Source organism: Ambystoma mexicanum, chromosome 7p (assembly GCF_040938575.1).
Source record: "Ambystoma mexicanum isolate Mex_15411 chromosome 7p, UKY_AmexF1_1, whole genome shotgun sequence".
Classification (NCBI taxonomy): Eukaryota; Metazoa; Chordata; class Amphibia; order Caudata; family Ambystomatidae; genus Ambystoma; species Ambystoma mexicanum.
In genome coordinates, this window is record NC_090939.1 from 51933824 (window position 1) to 51953158 (window position 19335).

At 42.9% G+C, this 19335-nt stretch overlaps 1 protein-coding gene across 3 annotated transcripts in view; it reads left to right on the forward strand.

The window, feature by feature from the left end:
• Positions 1-19335, forward strand: part of SPAG17 (sperm associated antigen 17) — a 1712709-nt gene that overhangs the window by 1519397 nt on the left and 173977 nt on the right. For all 3 annotated transcript variants that reach the window (XM_069635754.1, XM_069635756.1, XM_069635755.1), the window contains 3 exons: positions 4294-4411; positions 7540-7653; positions 15570-15736. In XM_069635754.1, coding sequence (XP_069491855.1) covers positions 4294-4411; positions 7540-7653; positions 15570-15736 — 399 coding nt within the window. The remainder of the gene's footprint in view (positions 1-4293; positions 4412-7539; positions 7654-15569; positions 15737-19335) is intronic.

The window sequence follows — 19335 nt, forward strand, 5'->3', positions numbered from 1 at the left end:
CACCCCGAGCCCACGGGGGATGTACAGACCGGACAGGTTCACCTAGGAGGGCACGGACCCCCTCAATTATACATAATCACCTCCAATTGATAAAGCACTCCCAGCAAACCGCGCTTCACGGGTCACTGCACCACGGGCCTCCCACGATAACTAAGCCTCCACATCAACACCCCAAGGAGACCCAACACCTTGATAACTAATAGCAGCCGCCCTGGCTCCGCCACTACACCGCCCAGTGCACCAGGACACACGGGCAACTCGTGCACATCCCAAACCTTTAATCCTCATGCGGGAAGACATCCACTAAAAAGCACTGTAATGAACCAGCGCCCTCTTCCTCTCTCAATCCTTCAACTTTGAATTTCCTCCTCGTATGCTATCCAGCCGACCACCCGCCTACACCTTAACAGAGACCCACAAGGATATCCCTACATAATCAACTGGTAAGCTTGACTATACGTACCAAGCCCAGTGCAATTAGCCGCAATACACAACCTACCATATACTCATGGTAATTCTTTCCAATCTTCCTTCCCTCTTTCTTTTTCCTCAACACGGTTTTGTTCAATGTATCAATCTAACTTTGATAAATGTAATTACCCAAATGACTCTCAGACCTACCGTGATATTATACATGGCATATGAATAAACATGCTAACAACTCTGTCTATCCAAACTATATGTCACTCAAATGCTATAATGAAGAAATTGGCAAACATGTAACCGTACTTTACTTAAATGTGAACATTGCATATACTGTGCATCTGTCACATTTCCAATGCAAACTACTGGTCTCGCCGCCTGTGTTACAATATGAACACTTGTGTCACCATATGTCACCATCACCCTGCACCACAATGCCCACCTCACCTAAATACACAGCCTTGACAAAAACCATTGGTTGAAACACGTGTCGGCACTTAAAAACCCTAAGCATGTAGCTTCATGACTTGCATTTTGAACAACGTACGCACTAGGAAGTATGTCACACCAGTGACAACCAATGCCAACCGAATGAACATTTGTGAACAACTGACGCAATAAAAATCAACATCTGCTCAAAGCCTAAAAGGTGTCCAACATTATTGAAGAAGACACTAACGTACTGTCAATTGGCAACGGGTTGTTACCCGATCCAGCGCCAAAGTAAAAAGGGGTTCCAATCCTAGCAATTAATATATACTTGGAATGAAAGGCAGTTAGAATTCAATCTCAACATTCCAAAAAACCATCTCAAGACTGCAGTCAATCAGCTTCTAGGAAAGCCTCCACCATCTTGAAAAGGAATCATTCCAGCCTCCTGAATGGACCTTAGTTAAGGAAACATTGTAATGTATAGGAGCACTCGCACACATTCCTAAATATGGTGTTAAAATGTGAAACACGGCCCAAACTTATGCACCACCTGCCCTTTCCAGAAGTACCTTCCCTGCAGGGCCCTGACGGTCCGTCTATAATCCACACAAAGTAGCCTCACTTCCTTTGGCCTATGTGAAGGCACCATGAAGGAAAGCAGACAACTGATTCACTTTTCTAAATAAAATGGTTTATTTTCTTAAATGTCAGGTTGGGGTGGAGTAAGGTCTAATTTGCCCTATGCTAAGGTGGGATTTCCCTACCTAAAGAAACTAAGGATAGTCTGTGTCAGTAAGTTCAACTCAAAAGTCTGACTGTGTCCAAAACCTACACTTGCCCTCACAACTAAAGATAAGCAATATGTAGGGATGTCAGCAACAAAAGAAACCGTGTTACAAATAACGGTCTGAGCTTCTTATAGCTCCTGGCTTACTTTCCAGCTTCTCTTTCCCCAAGTTCAAAATAGTTCCAAAAGGCCTCAGGGTTCCCTTCTCCAAGAGGTCAGCTCTTCCGACTTCAAAAGTTCTTGTGGTTCCCTTCCCCCAAGAGTTTACCACAGTTCACAAAGTCTTAGGGTTCCCTTCCTCAAGAAGTCTTCTCTTCCAGTTTCACAAGTACAATCAGTTAAAAAGAATTTCAAAAGGCCTCGAGATTCCTCTCCTCAAGGATTCAACATAGTTCACGAAGTCTCGGGGTTCCTTTCCCCAAGAAGTTGGCTTTCTCAGTTTCCAAACTATAACCAGTTCATCTTTGTAACCCTTCAGACTTTTCAATAGTTTTTACGGATTGCTGTCTTTCTCATTCACTTCAGCAATCCTGTTATAAAATACAGTTTCTTCAACTTTCCTTTCCTTGTCCCTTTCCAAACAGGGTTTAATCAGTCAAGGCGCAGTTGTCGACCACACAGTCCACCCATTACAGGTCACACAACCAGTAACACTTGGCACTTTATTATACTTCTGTATTTGTCTGACTTTATTGCCAACACAGGTTTTTTCTCTCTGAACCTGTGTCATTGGTTAACACTAATTTCTGATTCTCTGTGGCAGTCTATTGGCTTTGCCAGAATGTTTTTTCTCCACCTTTGCATCTTTGGGCTTACACTTATTTCAGATTCTTCTTGGTAGCCTTTTGGCTTTGCCTAAACTAGTATTTCATGCAACCAGATTCTCATTGGCAGTCATTTGGCTTTTCTACAACATGTTTGCCACACAACTCACTCTGTGTTGTTCACCCTTTTTCACCGCCTTGCTTTCACAGTATTCATAAGTGCTCAACATTTGCTTTTCACGTGGTTCCCAAGTGCTCATTACTCGTTTTTCACTTTGCTCATATGTTCATCACTTTCCTTTAGTTCGGTATTCAATATTACTTGTTTCACACTTAGATGCATTCATAATATTTGCAACTTGTTCAGCATTCATGAACCCTCAATTTGGCTTCCATACCCAATCATCACAGGTTTCAGTTTGTTCGGCATTAACATATGCCTCTGGAGCGCCCCAGTATGAGTTTTCCCTTTATTCCACTCACCGGTATGCGGCTGCTCCTCCGGGCATCTTCTTTTCTCTCTCCGGCTTCCTTTCGCTCCGCTTGTGCTTTCCGGGTGCCCGTGGAGCAGTGCTCGCCGTCTTCGAACCTTGCTGCTTCTTGAAAGTAGCGCTGCTCTCCCTTCGGGGAAGCTACTATTGCCTGAAGTGCTCAGGAGCCTTCTGTTTCCCAAAGCTCTGGCTGTGGGCACAAGGGAAAGGGGCTTGCGGTGTCTCGACCCTCTCAAGGCCCGCTCAGGCCTCGGCGTTGCTTTCACCTTTCTGCTGCACACAGCGTCCTTCCTACCGGCCCCTCTTCAGCCTGCGCCACGTCTGTCAGCCGCGTACTATCCTACAGGCAGATTTCTCTCCCAATCTCTCTGGGGGTTTCTCCTTTTATGCACATGTGGTCCGTTAAGTGGTTGCATGTGCAAGTCCTAGTCTTCAGTTACCTGACCATACTTAGGCCTATTAGCTGGACATGCCTGACTCTTGTAATGGTACTCCTCTGCAGTGCTCTTCCTCATCTCAGTACCAAAGTGGTGTGAATGAATGAAAGTATGCATAACTCCCAGTTGTTTCTTCCCTGTAATAACAAGAGGAGGCTATGTGTTTAACCTACCCAAATAAGGAGGTGTCCTCCTAGCTGATCTCTTCCTCGTCCCAGTATAATAATGACATTTCCGAGGGTCATTATGAAAGGAAGGAAAGGGGAAGAGATGGCAGTAACATATAAAGGCTGCTGGGACTGAAGGTTCATTGTGAAAAGGTAATGGGGATTAACATGTCTTACCCAAGGATGTCCTCACTCCACTTCCCAAGTCTCCTCTTCCCAGGTGATCCTCCCTCGCATATCCACCCCCAGGGTTGGGATCCAAAAGCGATGGCCTTTCCCTGGCCACGTGAGCAGAGGATGTTGGATAAAAAGAAGTGAGGACACCCTCAGGTTCCTCACGCCTACTGCAATACATTTAAATTGACCATAATTACCCTTTTAAAATAGAGGGTGCAATTCCCTTGTGGTCTAGAATGGTGCAACTGAGGCCAATAGACACAACTGTACACCCTCTGTGCATTTACACCTCATTGCCTTGTGGTTGCACATTTGTGAGTGCAGCTCTGGAATTCTCCACACTATATCACAATGTACCCTCTCCTCCAGACCCGCTGTAAGATCAGTTTGCCTTTTTCACCTCTCATTTTTGCCATGTCCACACCATGTTTTTCAATCTTTATTAATTTATTGTTAAGCTTGTGGATCTCTTGCTTAATAGCCGGGCAAAGAGATTATATACCAAAAAAAAGAATGATGGTTTCAGATGGTGCACAAAGAATGCTTAGTGGAAAGTTTCCATGGGAGGAGGAATATGGACTATGAAGTAACACTTTCTTTTACGACTCCTCTCAGGGCCCGGATATGGAATCACTTTCAAGACAGCTTCCTCCATTCTCAAAGAGTGACGGGGCAGATATAGATTCAGAATCTGGTGGATACTCTGTTGACACTCCATCAGAGATGGATATACGTAAGTCTGTAATGTTCAGCTGGTTTGAAAGTAATGTCTGTTATATCAAATTATACTTTAAAGGTTCCAGGGTCTCCCAGTTTAAGGTGGAAGCATTGAAAAGTATAGGATACCTATACTGGAGAGCTGCACGTATGGGAAATTAAATCGGAATCTACTGGGGAATCTGCTGACAGGCCGTCAGAGCTGGTTATGCCATGAGTTTTAATTTTCAGCCAGCTACATGGGTCTCCTCAAATGAGCCAAAACAAACTGAGTGGGATCAGGTAACCAGCGTTCACAATAAGCTATGTTACAAGAACAGCACACATTTGTCAGAGTTCCCTTATGCCTCCCCAAATATGTGGAGACCAGAAAGTGACATTGCCAGCGGTGTTGCTAGGTGTGAAAAAGATCTGGGGCTACGGTAATGTCGGGATTTAGGGCTAGCTAGCATTTTAGTTCTAGCCCGTGAGCTTCTATCCAAGGCTACAACAAAAAGACCCGAGGCTATTGCACCCTCTATCCCCCCTTGCCCCAGCAGCACCTCTGGACACTGCTAATCCTTTTGATTTTTCCTGGAGGCCAAACCTGATAGACAAGTTAGAGGAGGGTGTTTTCTGGAGGAGAGCAGCTAGGGGATGAGGATGCAAGATAGATGAGAGCAGGACATCCTGGGAGGTGGGGTGGATGGGGCAGAGTTATGGAGGGTAGTATTGGAGGGGGTGGGACAGAGTGAGGGCACAGAGAGAACAACAAATGGCAGCAGTTACATCTGGAAATAGGGCTCACCCATGAAAAGCTCTGAACCCTGTATTCATAGCACTGTTATATACTATTCTGACAGACGTTCACCCTTTGCACGGACCTCAAAGAAAACGTAGTATTTACGCAAAAAAGAGAGTGAGTCAGCCACAGGTGTCACCGGACCATATAGCTTGCTGCCCACTTGACCATGCCAAAATGGAAATTCTATTGCAAATCTGATAATTATGACTTCCTAGCGTGTTGCCAGATGCTTTCTCATCTCCAATTTAATGCTAACATTGAAAAGTAACACTCATCCATCACACAGTCATTTCATAGATAATGTGCCCAATTCTATTTCCTTTGTAGACTCCATATGTGCCGGCCAAGCCCCATTCACTCATCTTGAAATGTTTCTAGTCTTTTTGTGGCAGGAAGTTTTCAAGGTTCTGTTGGACTGACAGCTGGTGTGGTGCAGCTCATGCCCAGGCACCGTCCCTTCCAGTGCAGGTTGCAAGGCTCACTTGCAATACCTTGGGTATGGGTGGCACCACTTGGCACTGTGTGAGCTTGATTTAAAGCTTCTGAGGTCCCAGCTCATTGGCTGGTTGTTTCAAAGATCCGAAATGTGCAGAGGAGACATTGTATACATCAGAAAGAGCATGACCCTTATGCAGCCCCCCAGCGAGACACTGCTAGAGGATATTTCTGACAATGCCTGTGATGGAATTCCAGGATTCTGGCTCCAAAGGAGAAAGAGGAACTAAATAGTAAAAGACAGAGACCTAAATGGTTCCAGAAAGGGATGGACGAGATCTGCAGCCTTTCAGCCAAATCCTCTCCTGTCCCTCCTTCATGTAAATGCTATAAGATGGTTGTGCTACTAGATGAGGGGTCTGTAAACTGTGGCTTTCTAGATGTTTTGGATCACAATTCCCATAAGCCCTAGCCAGCATAGTAGAAGGGATGGGGATCTTGGAGTTTTAGTCCAGAGCGTGGTGAGCCAAAGGTTGCAGAACTTTGCGGCAGATCAGCCCCCGTTTCATCCTTTGTGTGTGACTTTCTAAGGCCATTCTGCCTAGTCCACCAATATAGTTCAGAATGACCCTCGACACTATTAAGGCCGTCCACCCAGTCCTCCCACAGGAGTTAATCTTGTGACTGACTGTGCTTCCTTTTAGCTGAAGAGATGATCACTCGCATAGATTGATGAAGGCCTCGCAGGATTCTTACAAATTCCCACCAGACCTGTGAGGGCGAGTTTCTCAGTTTACATACTCAATCTAAGAGAAATGCACTCGCCCCATGGTGACGGGTGACGACATATTTACCAGTGCTTTCTTTAAAATGGTGTCTGTCACCATAATCACACTTCATATTTGGTGCAATGCTCCCACCCAAAGTCCAACCACGCAGAGTGAAACTTTTATTTGCTGTTTACCGAAAACAAGCCTTGCAGCAGTAAATGTTAGATAAAAGTGTAAAACATATCCATGCTCGCCAGCAAGGTCAAGTATCATGTAAATGGTACTTGCCTTTAATATAATCGTGTTGCCTAGGGCAGTGAGAGCCCTGGATGTGTCTCTTAGCCAACCCACCACCTTACCCCTTCTAAATAATACAGAAGACCCAGAGATCATGTGTACAGACTGGGCAATGGTAAGAAATGCAGGTAGACATTATAAATTATAGAGTGACTAAATAGTAGTTGAATAGTTAATTCGAATAAGGCTTTATTTCTCTCAAACACATGTGATACCACTTTGGGTATGTTTTCTCCTTCGGTCATACCCAAATTAAACAAAGACTATGGACCAACGAAACACTAAACAAGGATACTGGATGCCAATGGTGTGCACTTCTTTTTTCCAGCTGCAGATTGCAGCAATGTATTGAGCATAAAACGTATACAGTGCCTCATCTGATGTGCAGAATTCAAGGTATTGAGTAGTCCTAAATGGTTTTGCATATTCATCCCAGGATGTGATTTAAATAAGGTGATTAAGTGTTCTTTGCTTAAAGGTGTAAATATATCTGTCTATATATCTACTATATAGAGGGAGGGAGTTGCCTGCATTCTCCACATCTCCTAAAGAGTCCCTTGCCTGCCTTATGAGACAAGTGGAGGCAGTGTATAGCTGAGAAGACCACGTGGCACACTCCTAATATGATCTGCATTGTGATGGTGCATAGGGGGCACACAAGGAGGTCACAAATACACTAGTGGTCATGACCCATAACCCATCTTCTGTTCTGTATTCCAGGTAGTGTCTAGAATCCTCCATAACAGTTTTCAGATTTGGCAATTTAGCCATACAACCAGACTTGCTCAGTTATGTGGAACATCTATCGACATTAACACTGTGAACGCATTAACTTGAAGAACATATTTTGTTTTCCAGCAATCAAACGATCCAACTCTGGCTACAGTCAATCCGAGGAGAGGACTTATTCACTGCAAACGTGCCCTCCATCCCGGCCCCAGAATGTACCATCTGCCCACTTGCTTATAACAGGTAGGCTTGCAGATTCCAACACAGTCAAGCTTGGTCAATTCATAAACATGTTGGGGAAGAATTCAGTTGGGTCAGTTGTAGGTTTGAATCTGCCATGCACCGGATGCGAGGCTGCGGTTCAATCTAGCAGTGAAAAGGGCTGAGAAAGATTTTTCAGTTAATCTGTTCATGATCATATATGCTACTTCCAGCTAATGCCGTCACCACAGTAATAGTGTATGACTTTCAGGTAGCGCGTACTTGACTTGGTTCCAGACTACTTAGGAATGGCTGTGCTGGCTTCCCTCCTGGGTTTGCGATCTCATTTGGGTCTGGTGGTGGCTATGCAAACTGATAGAGGTGGAACCGTGGTCAGAAATTAAAACCTGAAAGAAGTACCCAAATGGAATGGTGACAGACTAACGGCAAGCCGTCTATTCCAGAGCAATATTAAATGGTTGCTGATGGGCTTGGCACAGATTCGATTACATTGATTCTCCCTGGTGTGTTAAGATGAATGCGAGAAAGAGCAGCGAGCAATATGAAACTCTTCTGCGGGAGTGTCTAAGCATTTGCAATCTCTTTATGAAGGTCCTTCTGACTATCGAGGTAGATGGCTGGTGTGTGTATCCTGGACTGGTGATCCTATTAGATGCTTTAGTATGAGGCATTAGCCCCGTGCATTGATCGTTTTCCCAGTAGCCTGTTGTTGTTTGTTTAACCTTCTCCTTGTTATGGGATATTTTGGGTACCGAAGATGTAATTATTTGAGTCCTCAGGGGCTGGAAGGTGATGGCCAGCGAACACATCCCCTTTTGGCTTGAAGGAAAGTCACACCACTTTGCATAATTCTGGTCTCCATCTCCTGCAGGCATAGGTGGAAAGGTCAGTCCCACGAGGAGTATCAGCATTTATCCAAACCTGTAAATGTGTGATGTTTGATGCAAGGCTTGGATTTTGCCTTTATAGGTGCAGGCATTCTGGAAGTGGGTAGCCCTTCAAGGCCTGTAACAGATATGGGGAACATTTGATAGTCAACAAAAATGTCTGGCTCCTGTAAGTGCCATGCTTTCACCCAAGAGGGAGTGCAGCATTGTCCTTGTGTTTGGGATAATGCATGTGGGGGGGTGGGGGGAAGTGGATTTGTGAGTTATGTTGATACAAGCGATGCCACAGGAGCAATTAGCTAGCAGCGTGGCGATGTGGGAGTAGCCGATCAACAGACGCATTGTGATACACATATTCTGTTTACAACTTTTTATTGGCTTTTCATGATGGGGCTTGAGAAATAGCTAAAATGAATCAAGAAGTCCACACTTTGAAATACTGTAAAGGTAAGGTGCAAGGATGGGACAAACTAAAGTACATAGACATTTTCTACCTAGAATAGGGATCTCCTTCTGGATGTTTCGGCTACGATAGTGTCTGGGGATGTCCAAAGCATGCTTCTTCTTTCTCAAACATTGTCTCTTGCATATAGCACTCGGACACTTCTTGGTTCTCCCAGAGTCCCTCTTCTTGGCTCTTCAAATAGTCTCAGGGATATGCAGCTGTCACAAAGTGAATAGGAATCAAATTCAAGTTAGACAGGCAACTACTCTACCAACACTTTTCTATTGGGGTGTTACACAGGGGTAAAACACAGATCTTTTACAGGCAAGAATATAGAAAACATAAATATAATCTTCATGAGGCAGGTGCCCTAAAATGTACTCCATTTTCCCACCCCTTCAGAATGGCCCAACATGTCCAGCTCTCTCTGAGGAAGTTAAAAAAAAGGTCAGAACAACACATGTCCTCCAGTTCTCTCCCTGCAGCTTGACACAATAGAACAAAGGTGTGGATATATACAGGTTGGTGGACAGGAAACCTGAATCTGTTCAAAATGGAATGTCATTCTGAATTCTCCCATTTGGAATTCTCTGGGTCTATGGGAATTCTCTGAGCCTTTGCTCAGAGTCTCTGGTGGAAGTATCTCTCTTGCATCTTTGTCTTGCTTGGATGTGTCTTTAGGTGACTTGATTATGGTGGGGCAGACCTCTTCTTGAGGTTTCAGATGAGGGTGGGGATAGACAAATGGATCTGTAGTAAGCATTGAGTCTTGGGCCATATAGGGCCATAGTCTTAAGTAGACAAGATGCCACCCTAAATCGTCTACTAGCTTCTTGCTCGGCCTCAAGCTAACTCCCTTTCCCGGGGTGTGAGCTCTCTGGCCCACCAGCTAACAGGCACACTCCCTCTCTCATTCTCCCCCTCGACATCTTGCTGCATGCTCATACCTAAATATCCTCCTCCTATCTCTGTAATATCCTCCTCTCTGTGTGTCACCTGCACCACCTTGTTGCTTCCCCATACACTCATTCCTCACCCAGTTTCAGGCTCCCCCTTATCAGATTCAGGGTTTGCCTCTCTCCACCACCTTGGCTCTCTAAGGATCCTGCGTGCCCCTCTTTTTGTCTTCTTGTCAGGTTCTCCCTTGAGTGCTGCGAGTTTAGAGTATGGTTTTGTGTATTTTTATGATAGCTTGGGAAACCTTTTCCTTAATAGTAAAGACAGGAACAGGAACTAATCACAATGCAAGCTGGAGACACTGCACTGAGTTCCAGAAGGATTGGAAAGTGGGACAGGAAGGAATGTTGAAGGCATTCCTAACTGCCTTTCATCCTAGCTTTTGAATGAGTAGGCCCTAATTGAGAACTCCAGCATAGAGAAAAGTATTACTAGTTTAGTTTGTTTTTACTTAAAAGTTAAGAAACTTCGCTTCACAACTTCATCTCGGATGCTGAGAATCTGTGAGGGGCATTGTGAGCAGCAATTACGGTGAGAGTGCTGCTTATTTGTTTAGGCGGTGTGTGAGAGCTTTATTTTAGTACTGTGTTTTTGTGGAATGCTGTGTGATTTTTCTTTCTGCTGTGCTTAATTTGGATAGACATTAGCACCTGGGGGGCCACCTCACTAAATCTGATCAGCGCATGTGCCCTTCATTACTTGTAGTCTTGGTTTGTTGCAGCAGCGCACGTAGGTTATCCGGAGTGAAGGCGGCTTTGTATTCCGTGCTTAGCATCTCTTACGTCATTGCTTGTGCGCATTCAGGTTTTTTCCCCCAATGCGATCATCAGCTGTGTCTGAACGAGCTCGTTAGAGATGTTTAGAGGCACACCAAGTACTCCATATGTTTGTGCAGTAGGCGAAGAATAGTAGAAGTTTCAGTCCCAGTCTGAGTTATTGTGGATATAAGATTTTCAAGGAGAATAAATGTCTGAGAGAAGATTGTCACTACTCGGTTTGAGACCAATGTTTGTGAAAATAAGATTGTGAACTTATTGTATATAATTTCCCAGTACAGGATATATCAAAACAAAGAATTGGCACGTATTTTTTATTTTTTTGCAACACATGTTTCTGGAGTTCTCAGAGGCTTGTTGTTCATTCTCCTCTTTCAAGGTTACAGAGGAGAACACAGGTAATGTGAAGGGGGAGGATGCTAAGAGTATCAGGGAAAAGTTATAGCACTCCATAGACCCAATAATATTTAGCTGCTGTATCCCTTTCACAATCTGCAGGTCTCCAGACGCATGGAGAAATTCCTGTGTTATTTATTATTTTTCTTTTAAATTGTATTTTTTTATTGTGCTTTAGTTTAAACATAAAACTTTAAGCACATAAAAAACAGAAAAGAACACAACAGATAAACATATGAAAAATAAAAGAAACAGTTGCAATACATTTCATATTTGAAACTAATAAATGTCTATTAAAATTGTCCAAATTCTGTGATTCTTAAAAACTTTTAATTCCATATATCGTGGGCAGCTGCAGTGATAGATTCTGCACCAAATAGGGTAGCCCAGAATTGATCTTGGGCGACCTCATCAAAGTTAACAACAACCCTTTTTATAGCATGGTTTAAGAAAAATACAGTCAATAAATGCTGATCAGTCTCCACAGACTCAGATGCGCTTTTCTAATGGTATGCTCTTCCAGGAGCCCATATGCTCCATAGTAGGGAGGATAATTAGGCGTAAGCGTATTATAAAAAGTTTGAGTTCCATTGTACAGTGCTTGGTTAGATAGGAGCATGGCTTATGGGAACGAAAACTCTGATGAGAGTGTTCATTGTGCCTTCTAATCCCCTGCAGTTTTTCAATGCTTTTTACTTGATCCCATTGAGCCGATTTGATTTGAATACTCTTTTCAAAATTGGGGTTAGTATTAATGATGTCCTCTGTTAGGTCTAACTCCTCAAGATGTACCATGGCCGTGGACTTTATAATTCTTTGATGAAGGTGTTATGGTTTTCCAATACCAAGTTTTTCCCCAACAGTTGCCTTAGGGCCTTGGAATTTTGATTTGTGGCCACAAGTTTGAAATAAAGTAAAGTTCTTTGAGTGGACCAGCGTGTCAGCACAGGTGTTTGCCAATTTTCAAGTCTGAGTGCCTCAACAGGCACTGATTTGGGGAGATTTATGACTGAATGTAGAATTTTTCCCTCTAATACATCTAGCCATGTTATCAGACAAAGTGGTATAGTAGCAAGAGCATACAGTGTGCCAGGTATGAGGCATGAGCGGTAGATCGCCAGTAGGCCCTGAATATTATATCCACCCTGATGAATGATGTAGTGTCTTACCACTAAACATTTTTTCCAGATTTTAGCAGTGATTTTCTCAGCATAGTAGGCTGCCGTGGGATTAGCAGTGATAGGGAATTCCAAATAAGTGTATTCCTTGACATTTTCCAGGCATGTACCTTTCAGATTCCAATTTTCCCCCTGTCGCTTTTTGTACAATTTCCCAGAATCATGATCTTCGTCTCAGTTGTATTTATGATCATTTGATTTTTCGTGGAATACTCCACAAGCGCATCCAGTGACCATTTTAGCCCTACTTGTGTTTGGTCAACTAGTATAATATCATCCGCGTATGCTGGCCATAATATGTGCTTACCATTTAGTTTTAGCGGGAAATTGTTAACTTTCTGGATGGCTTGGGCAAAATCAGCAGTGAACAGGTTATACAGGGTGGGTGCAAATACACAACCTTGTTTGAGACCACAGTTTGTTTGGCGGTAATTGATCTGAACACCTGCTAAATTTAGACGAATAAAAATTTCTGTGTCAGTGTGCAGCTGTTGTACATAGTATAATGGCGATGAATTTATGCCCCATCCCGACAGTTTTTCCCACAGTAGTGGTCTAGATACTAGGTTGAACACTTTGCTGAAATCGACGAAGCAACAGGACAAAGGCTACTGTTGTTTTGTGGTTGTTTCTGAGATACGGAACTGGAGGACACACATATTTGTTAGCCGTCCCATTTGTCCAAGTCGAGATTTTTTGATCTTTGGTATTATTTATAAAAGGGAGATGGCCAGCTCAAGGGTTTTCAGGTAACAAGACCACTGGCGAGCATACAGATGAAGGTAACAGTGGTTATTCTGTTCTTTATTATTGTGACCAATTCCCCTTTCCGTCAGGGGTGTTGCGAGTGCAGCAGTTTATAAATTGTTGTACGCTGAATATCAGTGGGAGGGTGGAGGGGGTCCAGCAGCTCTTGCGGATGCAAGAATATTCAGGACCTAACACTTCTTATAACACACTCTTCATCTCTCCTTGGTTCAACCTACCCCACCTCTTGCCTACTCTGATGTTCCTCCTTTCCTACGCCTCTCTCCAACTCCTTGTGTACCCCATCTCCTCCCCTCCTGTCTTCTCATCATTCTTCTCTCTCCAACTTCTGGCTTCCTGGACTCGCCCAGAGGCCTCCAAATGAACTTGGTTCACAAACACCCAAACTGCCCCGATTCAGCTTTCCCTTTTAATGACCTATGCGACTGCGTAATTGCCCATCTAATGGGATTAGTGGGTTTACATGTGAATACCTTGGTGTAGGGCTTTTGGATTGGCTAAGCGGGACTGTGAGCTCATTCTCCTTACACCTGTGGCTCTGCAGAATTCCACATATCTGGTGCACGGGCCAAGGAATCATTTTGGGGGCCACCATCTCTAGGCCATGGCCAGTGGACTTCCCTTTTTTATTCAAATCATTGCTGCAACATGTAAGCGGCTGTCTATGGCTGTTGGTGCCATAGGGAGCTGCTTACAATTAACTACTGAACTACCGGCTGATCCAGGTGGGTAGTACAATAGGCTTTCATGATAAGTGGCTGCTATGTCACCAGCAGCAGAGACACTCCAGGGGATGCCTCCCCCATCCACCCACATCATCAAATCTAAGCCCACTGTAAAGGGGGAGCACTAAACACCAATTTGTATGGGTCTCCATAAAGCCTTCCAGTGGCCTTGCATCCATCTGCTATCACTAACCGTACTTGTACACCAGACTGGCTGTTAAAGAACTTAGGTGTGCGTGTTAGGAGGATCAGGGTTAAGGACAATCAACCCTCCCTTCAATCACAAGGATCTGCAGTATATTGCCCGACTCCAAGGGTTAAGCATGGATGAGCAGTCAAGGCTATACCCTGAAGAGGTGAGCAGGAAGAGAAAACTCCAGGGCAGTATACAACAGCACACAATTAGATCATGTCAACATAGTCTGCCTATTAATATATACTATATGTATAGCTTTAGCAGAAATGGTTCTGCCAGTAGTTTTAGTATAGAGTTTTTATGGGTACTGACTTTGCCAGATTTCAACTAAAGTTCCCGAAAGTGCTTTAGGGCTCTGTCTGCAGTGCCTTAGAACTTCTCGATGTTAACTAATAGGTCAAGCCCAACTGGAAAACCAGCAGTTAACAGCGAAAAAGGAGCGACCACTCTGTTTCCAGAATAAGTACAAGTCGTGGATGTGCTCAGCGTGTGCCTAATGTTTTCCTATGAGCATGTTAGCCTATGTGACGAAGCCAGTGAGCAAGATTATGGATGAAGTGGGAAGGAGCCGTCAAAGGCGCGGTTCTGGTGTTGGGTATGCAGATGCTGGCATCTGGCCAAGGATCACAGTGCAAGTGTCCTTGATGAGGTCTCTGGACTGAGCTAAGATGAGCCTGATTATGCGGATCGGAGCAGCTACGCCTGTAGTTGAGATTGTAGCTTTTACTGAAGTCCTTGGTCGGGAGCTTCCAGGTCCACTGCCCCTTGGCCTTTGCCAGTGTCCCACTAGCCATGGCAGTGGCCACAGCCTTCCATATTGCCCAAATATCAAAAAACACAGAGGGTCTTAGCCAGTCGCCTCAGAGTCCACTGACTAACCATGGCCTATGGCCATTTTGTACCAATTTTGAAATAAAATGCGTGGTTGTGCACGTGTGTGTGTTCATTCGAACACATTACCTGTCCAGTGAAAACACATCCTGCAGCCTTTTGAGAACCTCTTGACCAAATTAAACCTCCCTTTTGAAGGTGCAATGAGACAGTGTTATCTGCACATGTAGCTGACCCCAAGAAGTCCCTAATAGACAGATGTCTGTGAGACACTAGTGAAGGCGTTTTATATCTGGTTGTCTGTGAAAGGGTGCTCTGTAAAGTAATAGAACCAAGGCACGTGTAGAGAAGAGCCTGTAGCTGTAGCAAGACCTGTACCATGTATGTTGCAACTTATTATGATCTACCATCTCCTCCCTTCAAAGTTCCCAGAGCTGCCAAACACATGCACAGAGTAGTAAGCAATGCAGAGGAGAAAAGACATGAAAAGACAATGGATCGGGGCAAGTACCTTCAGATTCATTGTTCCTGGAGTCTGTTAATAAACAAAACCAAGATAATGTTATTTGATAGTTGGCTACTATGTGACTGCTTTTTTGGTACAGTAGTCGGTTGGGAGAGTGGTCTTGTTCAGGTCACACAGCTGATGTGAAAGGAGCCTAGTTCTATATCTGCCAAGACTCTGAGAGCACCACTGCCTGTGAGCCTAGTCTAACCTTTCTGCCCACAAATCCAACTAGAGCTGGTCACCATTCTTTCTTTCCTTCATTCCTGATAGAACTGGAGACCACTCTGAATGAAGGCGAACTCGACACTACAAGCAGAGAAGCACGCCTTGTTCCCCAGAGCCTTCTGACAGATGTTACAGGGCAGCCAAGGAGGAATAGGGTGAAGCTGCCATCCTCCATACTCTGCACCAAACCAGCGTTTGTCCCCAATGAAAAGGTAAGCTGAAGTGGCCCTGTCTTCTCTGGTGCTCATTAATTAACCACAGCCTGGGCTGGAGCTCCAGCACCTGTTCTATTGTTGAGTTCCTTCACAGGTCAGGCAGTGCATGTGATGTACAACCCATTCCTAAACATCCAGCCATGAGGAGTACCTTCTTTTGTTCTTTCTTGACCTCTCCATCCTATTTACCACGTTGCATTACAAGATACAGGAGGTGCAGGCATTTTGAACGTTTCATCAGGTATCATCAAAGGCATCACCCATATCATAAACCGTGTTTACATTGTATAAGCTCCAACAATCACTTGTGATGTTTTCAGTGTCCGCACTAATATTCAGTATTTCCACAGAGCCACAGTTTGCTTGCACAGCTTCGCTCAGATGTCTGAGCCCTTATGATGAAATAAGGCTGAATTTTCCAATCACATATCATCACCACTAATCACTACCCACTAATTTACCTCCCAATTACTGACTGTGCATGGATCAGGATGTGATAAGCCTTGACTACTAAACAAAAAACTGTGCGTAGTCACATCTAAGAAAATGTATCATAATACAAGGTATTTTTGCTCCTCCATAACATCTGATGAAACGTTACATAAACAGTATCCCAACTAGCGGGATCCTTCTGTCCCCTGAATTCTATCTAGGGCTAGAATCGCCAAACAATTAGTTATAGTATTCAAATGGTGACATGATATTCAAAATCCACTTTAGGTTTGCAAATTTAGTGGTATAATGTGCAATCTTTGTGTTCTTCATTCAGGTAATTTATTCATAAAAACAATTGGAACCAGTTTGTTTTGGGACTTTGTTGTCCCTTCTTCAGGAGCAAAGTAAATCATATCTGTAAAATCAGTCTAGAAAAAAACCCATAAGTAGTGTAGTCTTATATAGTAAATATTCTCACAATTAATCAGGAATAAGTGAAGGTGGTTTACCTTATGATTCATGTGACATTCTTATGACAGTAACATTCTGTCATGCAATAGTGTGGTAGAGACCTAATAATCTTCTAAATGTCCACAATGTTCAAATCTAAAGGATGTGAAAAAAGAACCAATCAAAACACTAGTATCAATAATTTTATCAGAACATGTGTTGCAATAATCCAATTAAAATCACTGTAAAGGTTCCTACCTTCCAAATTGAGTGGTAGGGCTCCATCAAAATAAGTCTACTCAATAAGCTTATGAATGTAAATTTAATTGGTAATGGACTGTATTTAGGATCTAAAAACCCTTCCAATAAGAAACCAGAGCTAGTATGGATAAGGTGAGCAAAGGAGGTTCAAATATCTCTACCTTTCCCAGAAACGTCAAGTTCAAACGGAGACTGAGTCTCCTGTAGAGTCCAGGATGCCACCGTACACATAGCATTCAATATGATTGTCACATTTGTAATGGAGTTGCCTACGTGACACTGCAATGACGTAATCATGTGCCTAACGCAAGACACCCATTTTAGGTTTTGTCATGATCAGAAGCGAAGTTCAATACAAGATGTTGTAGTGGTATAAAGGTATATCACACGGGCAAAGCACCTCAATATGATTGATATGTAAGTTCACAGAAGCACAAAGTAAACCACCTTATCAGTCTAATTCAACAGTGTGTATTATATGTAAAGTAATTGCATTATCGATCCATTACATATAGATCAAAATCAAATAACACAAGATGAATAAAAAATGAAGCATATAATAAAAACCATATGGAAAATAATATGTAACAACTGTAAAATACAATATGTATTTTCAAAAAAATCACTTGAATTCAATGGTTGCAATTTCACTCATGGAGTAGGATGTACACTGATGGAAAATAGGAGGAAATGATAAACTGACTTGCTCCCTATCTCCCCACATTCATATAATCACGTTGTGTTCTGGTGCGAAGACATACTAGATAGTACATATCTTAAGTATCCCAATAATACCATAGAGCAACAATCGATGTGAATGTTGTTTGCATGTATATCCTTGGATATTGGTAGGATCTTCTAATCTGTAATGAAACAGCCAGACTAGTTGTCAATTATACCAACTCAAGGTCGATTTATGCTTGGATATGAAAGGTATGATATAAAAACTAGTTAACAATGTTCAGAATCAAGTACTATGTGAGAGAAAGTAGATCCATAAGCTACGGTATCACGAATTTCTAGAAATAATAGGTTAGGATGTATTAAAGTGAGTAGCAGAGAGGGATGGTAAATCGGCTTACAACCTATATCTTCATATTCTTTTCATCATGGTGTACTGAAGAGTCTGACAAGAGTGGTACTAGTTGGTATTCCTAAAAACGCACCTAAGTAAAATTCCTCATTCATGCCAAGTGGACTTAAGTGGTCTAGTTTATGTATACAAAACCACTCTCTCGGTGATAACATCCTGTTGATATCACCTGCCCTTGTGAGGGAGTGTACTAATTTCAACATCACACATCTCATCTGTGAGGCATTATTTTTATGCTCACAAAAATGCCTGTATAGTGGTGACTTTTCGTTACGTGGGCAAATGTTGGACTCTGTCAAATGCTCTTTTGCCGTTCATGTCGTTTGTCCCACATAATACTTTCTACATGGGCAACATATCCCATAGATGACATGTTGTGTGCCACATGTGGCAAAGTGATGCAATTTTCTTTTCTTGCCAGTGTCAAGATGTCTATACCAAAATGTTCGGTGTACCCATGGTGAGGAGTAGCAGACTCGGGTACGGAGTACAGTAATACACAAAAACTAGTACTGCTACTTGGAAGGCTTCATCTTGATTATGTGTCATCGAATAAAGCATGACTTAGTTTCAGAAATCAAGGAGCCTTCTCTGTTTTTTTTTTACTAATGGAGTGGATCATAATTGAAGTATTTGGCCCAGAAAAAGGATAAATCCAGAAGAAAAAACACCATATACTCACTAGGGGTTTATGTAAATATATAGGTTGTATTAAATACACGTATTTACAGTTTTGTGTGAAACATAAAACATTAGTTGTGAAAAAGACTAAACCATAGTGTTTTTTCCAAATAAAGAAAATATATATACAACTTGAACATAGTGTGCTGAAGAGAAAACAGTAAATTGTGAGACATAAAACAGAACAAATGTTGTTGCTTAATCAGCAATTTGAACTCTTCATGAGTTTTCACATTGTAACAGGTTCATAGGTTGATCCAGTGGTCTAAACGTTGTCCATCTGGGTGGATTGCGTATAACTCGCAGTGGTTGAAAGTTAATATTGGGACACGTTTGTCTCGACTGGTTGAGTCTCAGACAGTTCCAACTGGGTGTCAGGATGTCTAACTGAATCACCATTTATGATAAAGTTGCAGTGTTGGCAATTACGGCAACGAATAGTGCAAATCCTGGGTTTCTGCAAGAATCTTTGTGTTACTGGTTTAGTTCTCTCAGCCCTAACCAATTGATTCCTAACATTTCTGCTGCGTTTGTACGCCACCATGGGGTGTTTGGGGAAATGGCTTACTTAAAAGTAGACCAAGGTGGATAAATCTCCAATTTTTCCTAATGATGCATGTTATTTGATAACTCTGACTTCAAATGCTCATGGTGGGAAGGAATGAAAAGTTGTTGC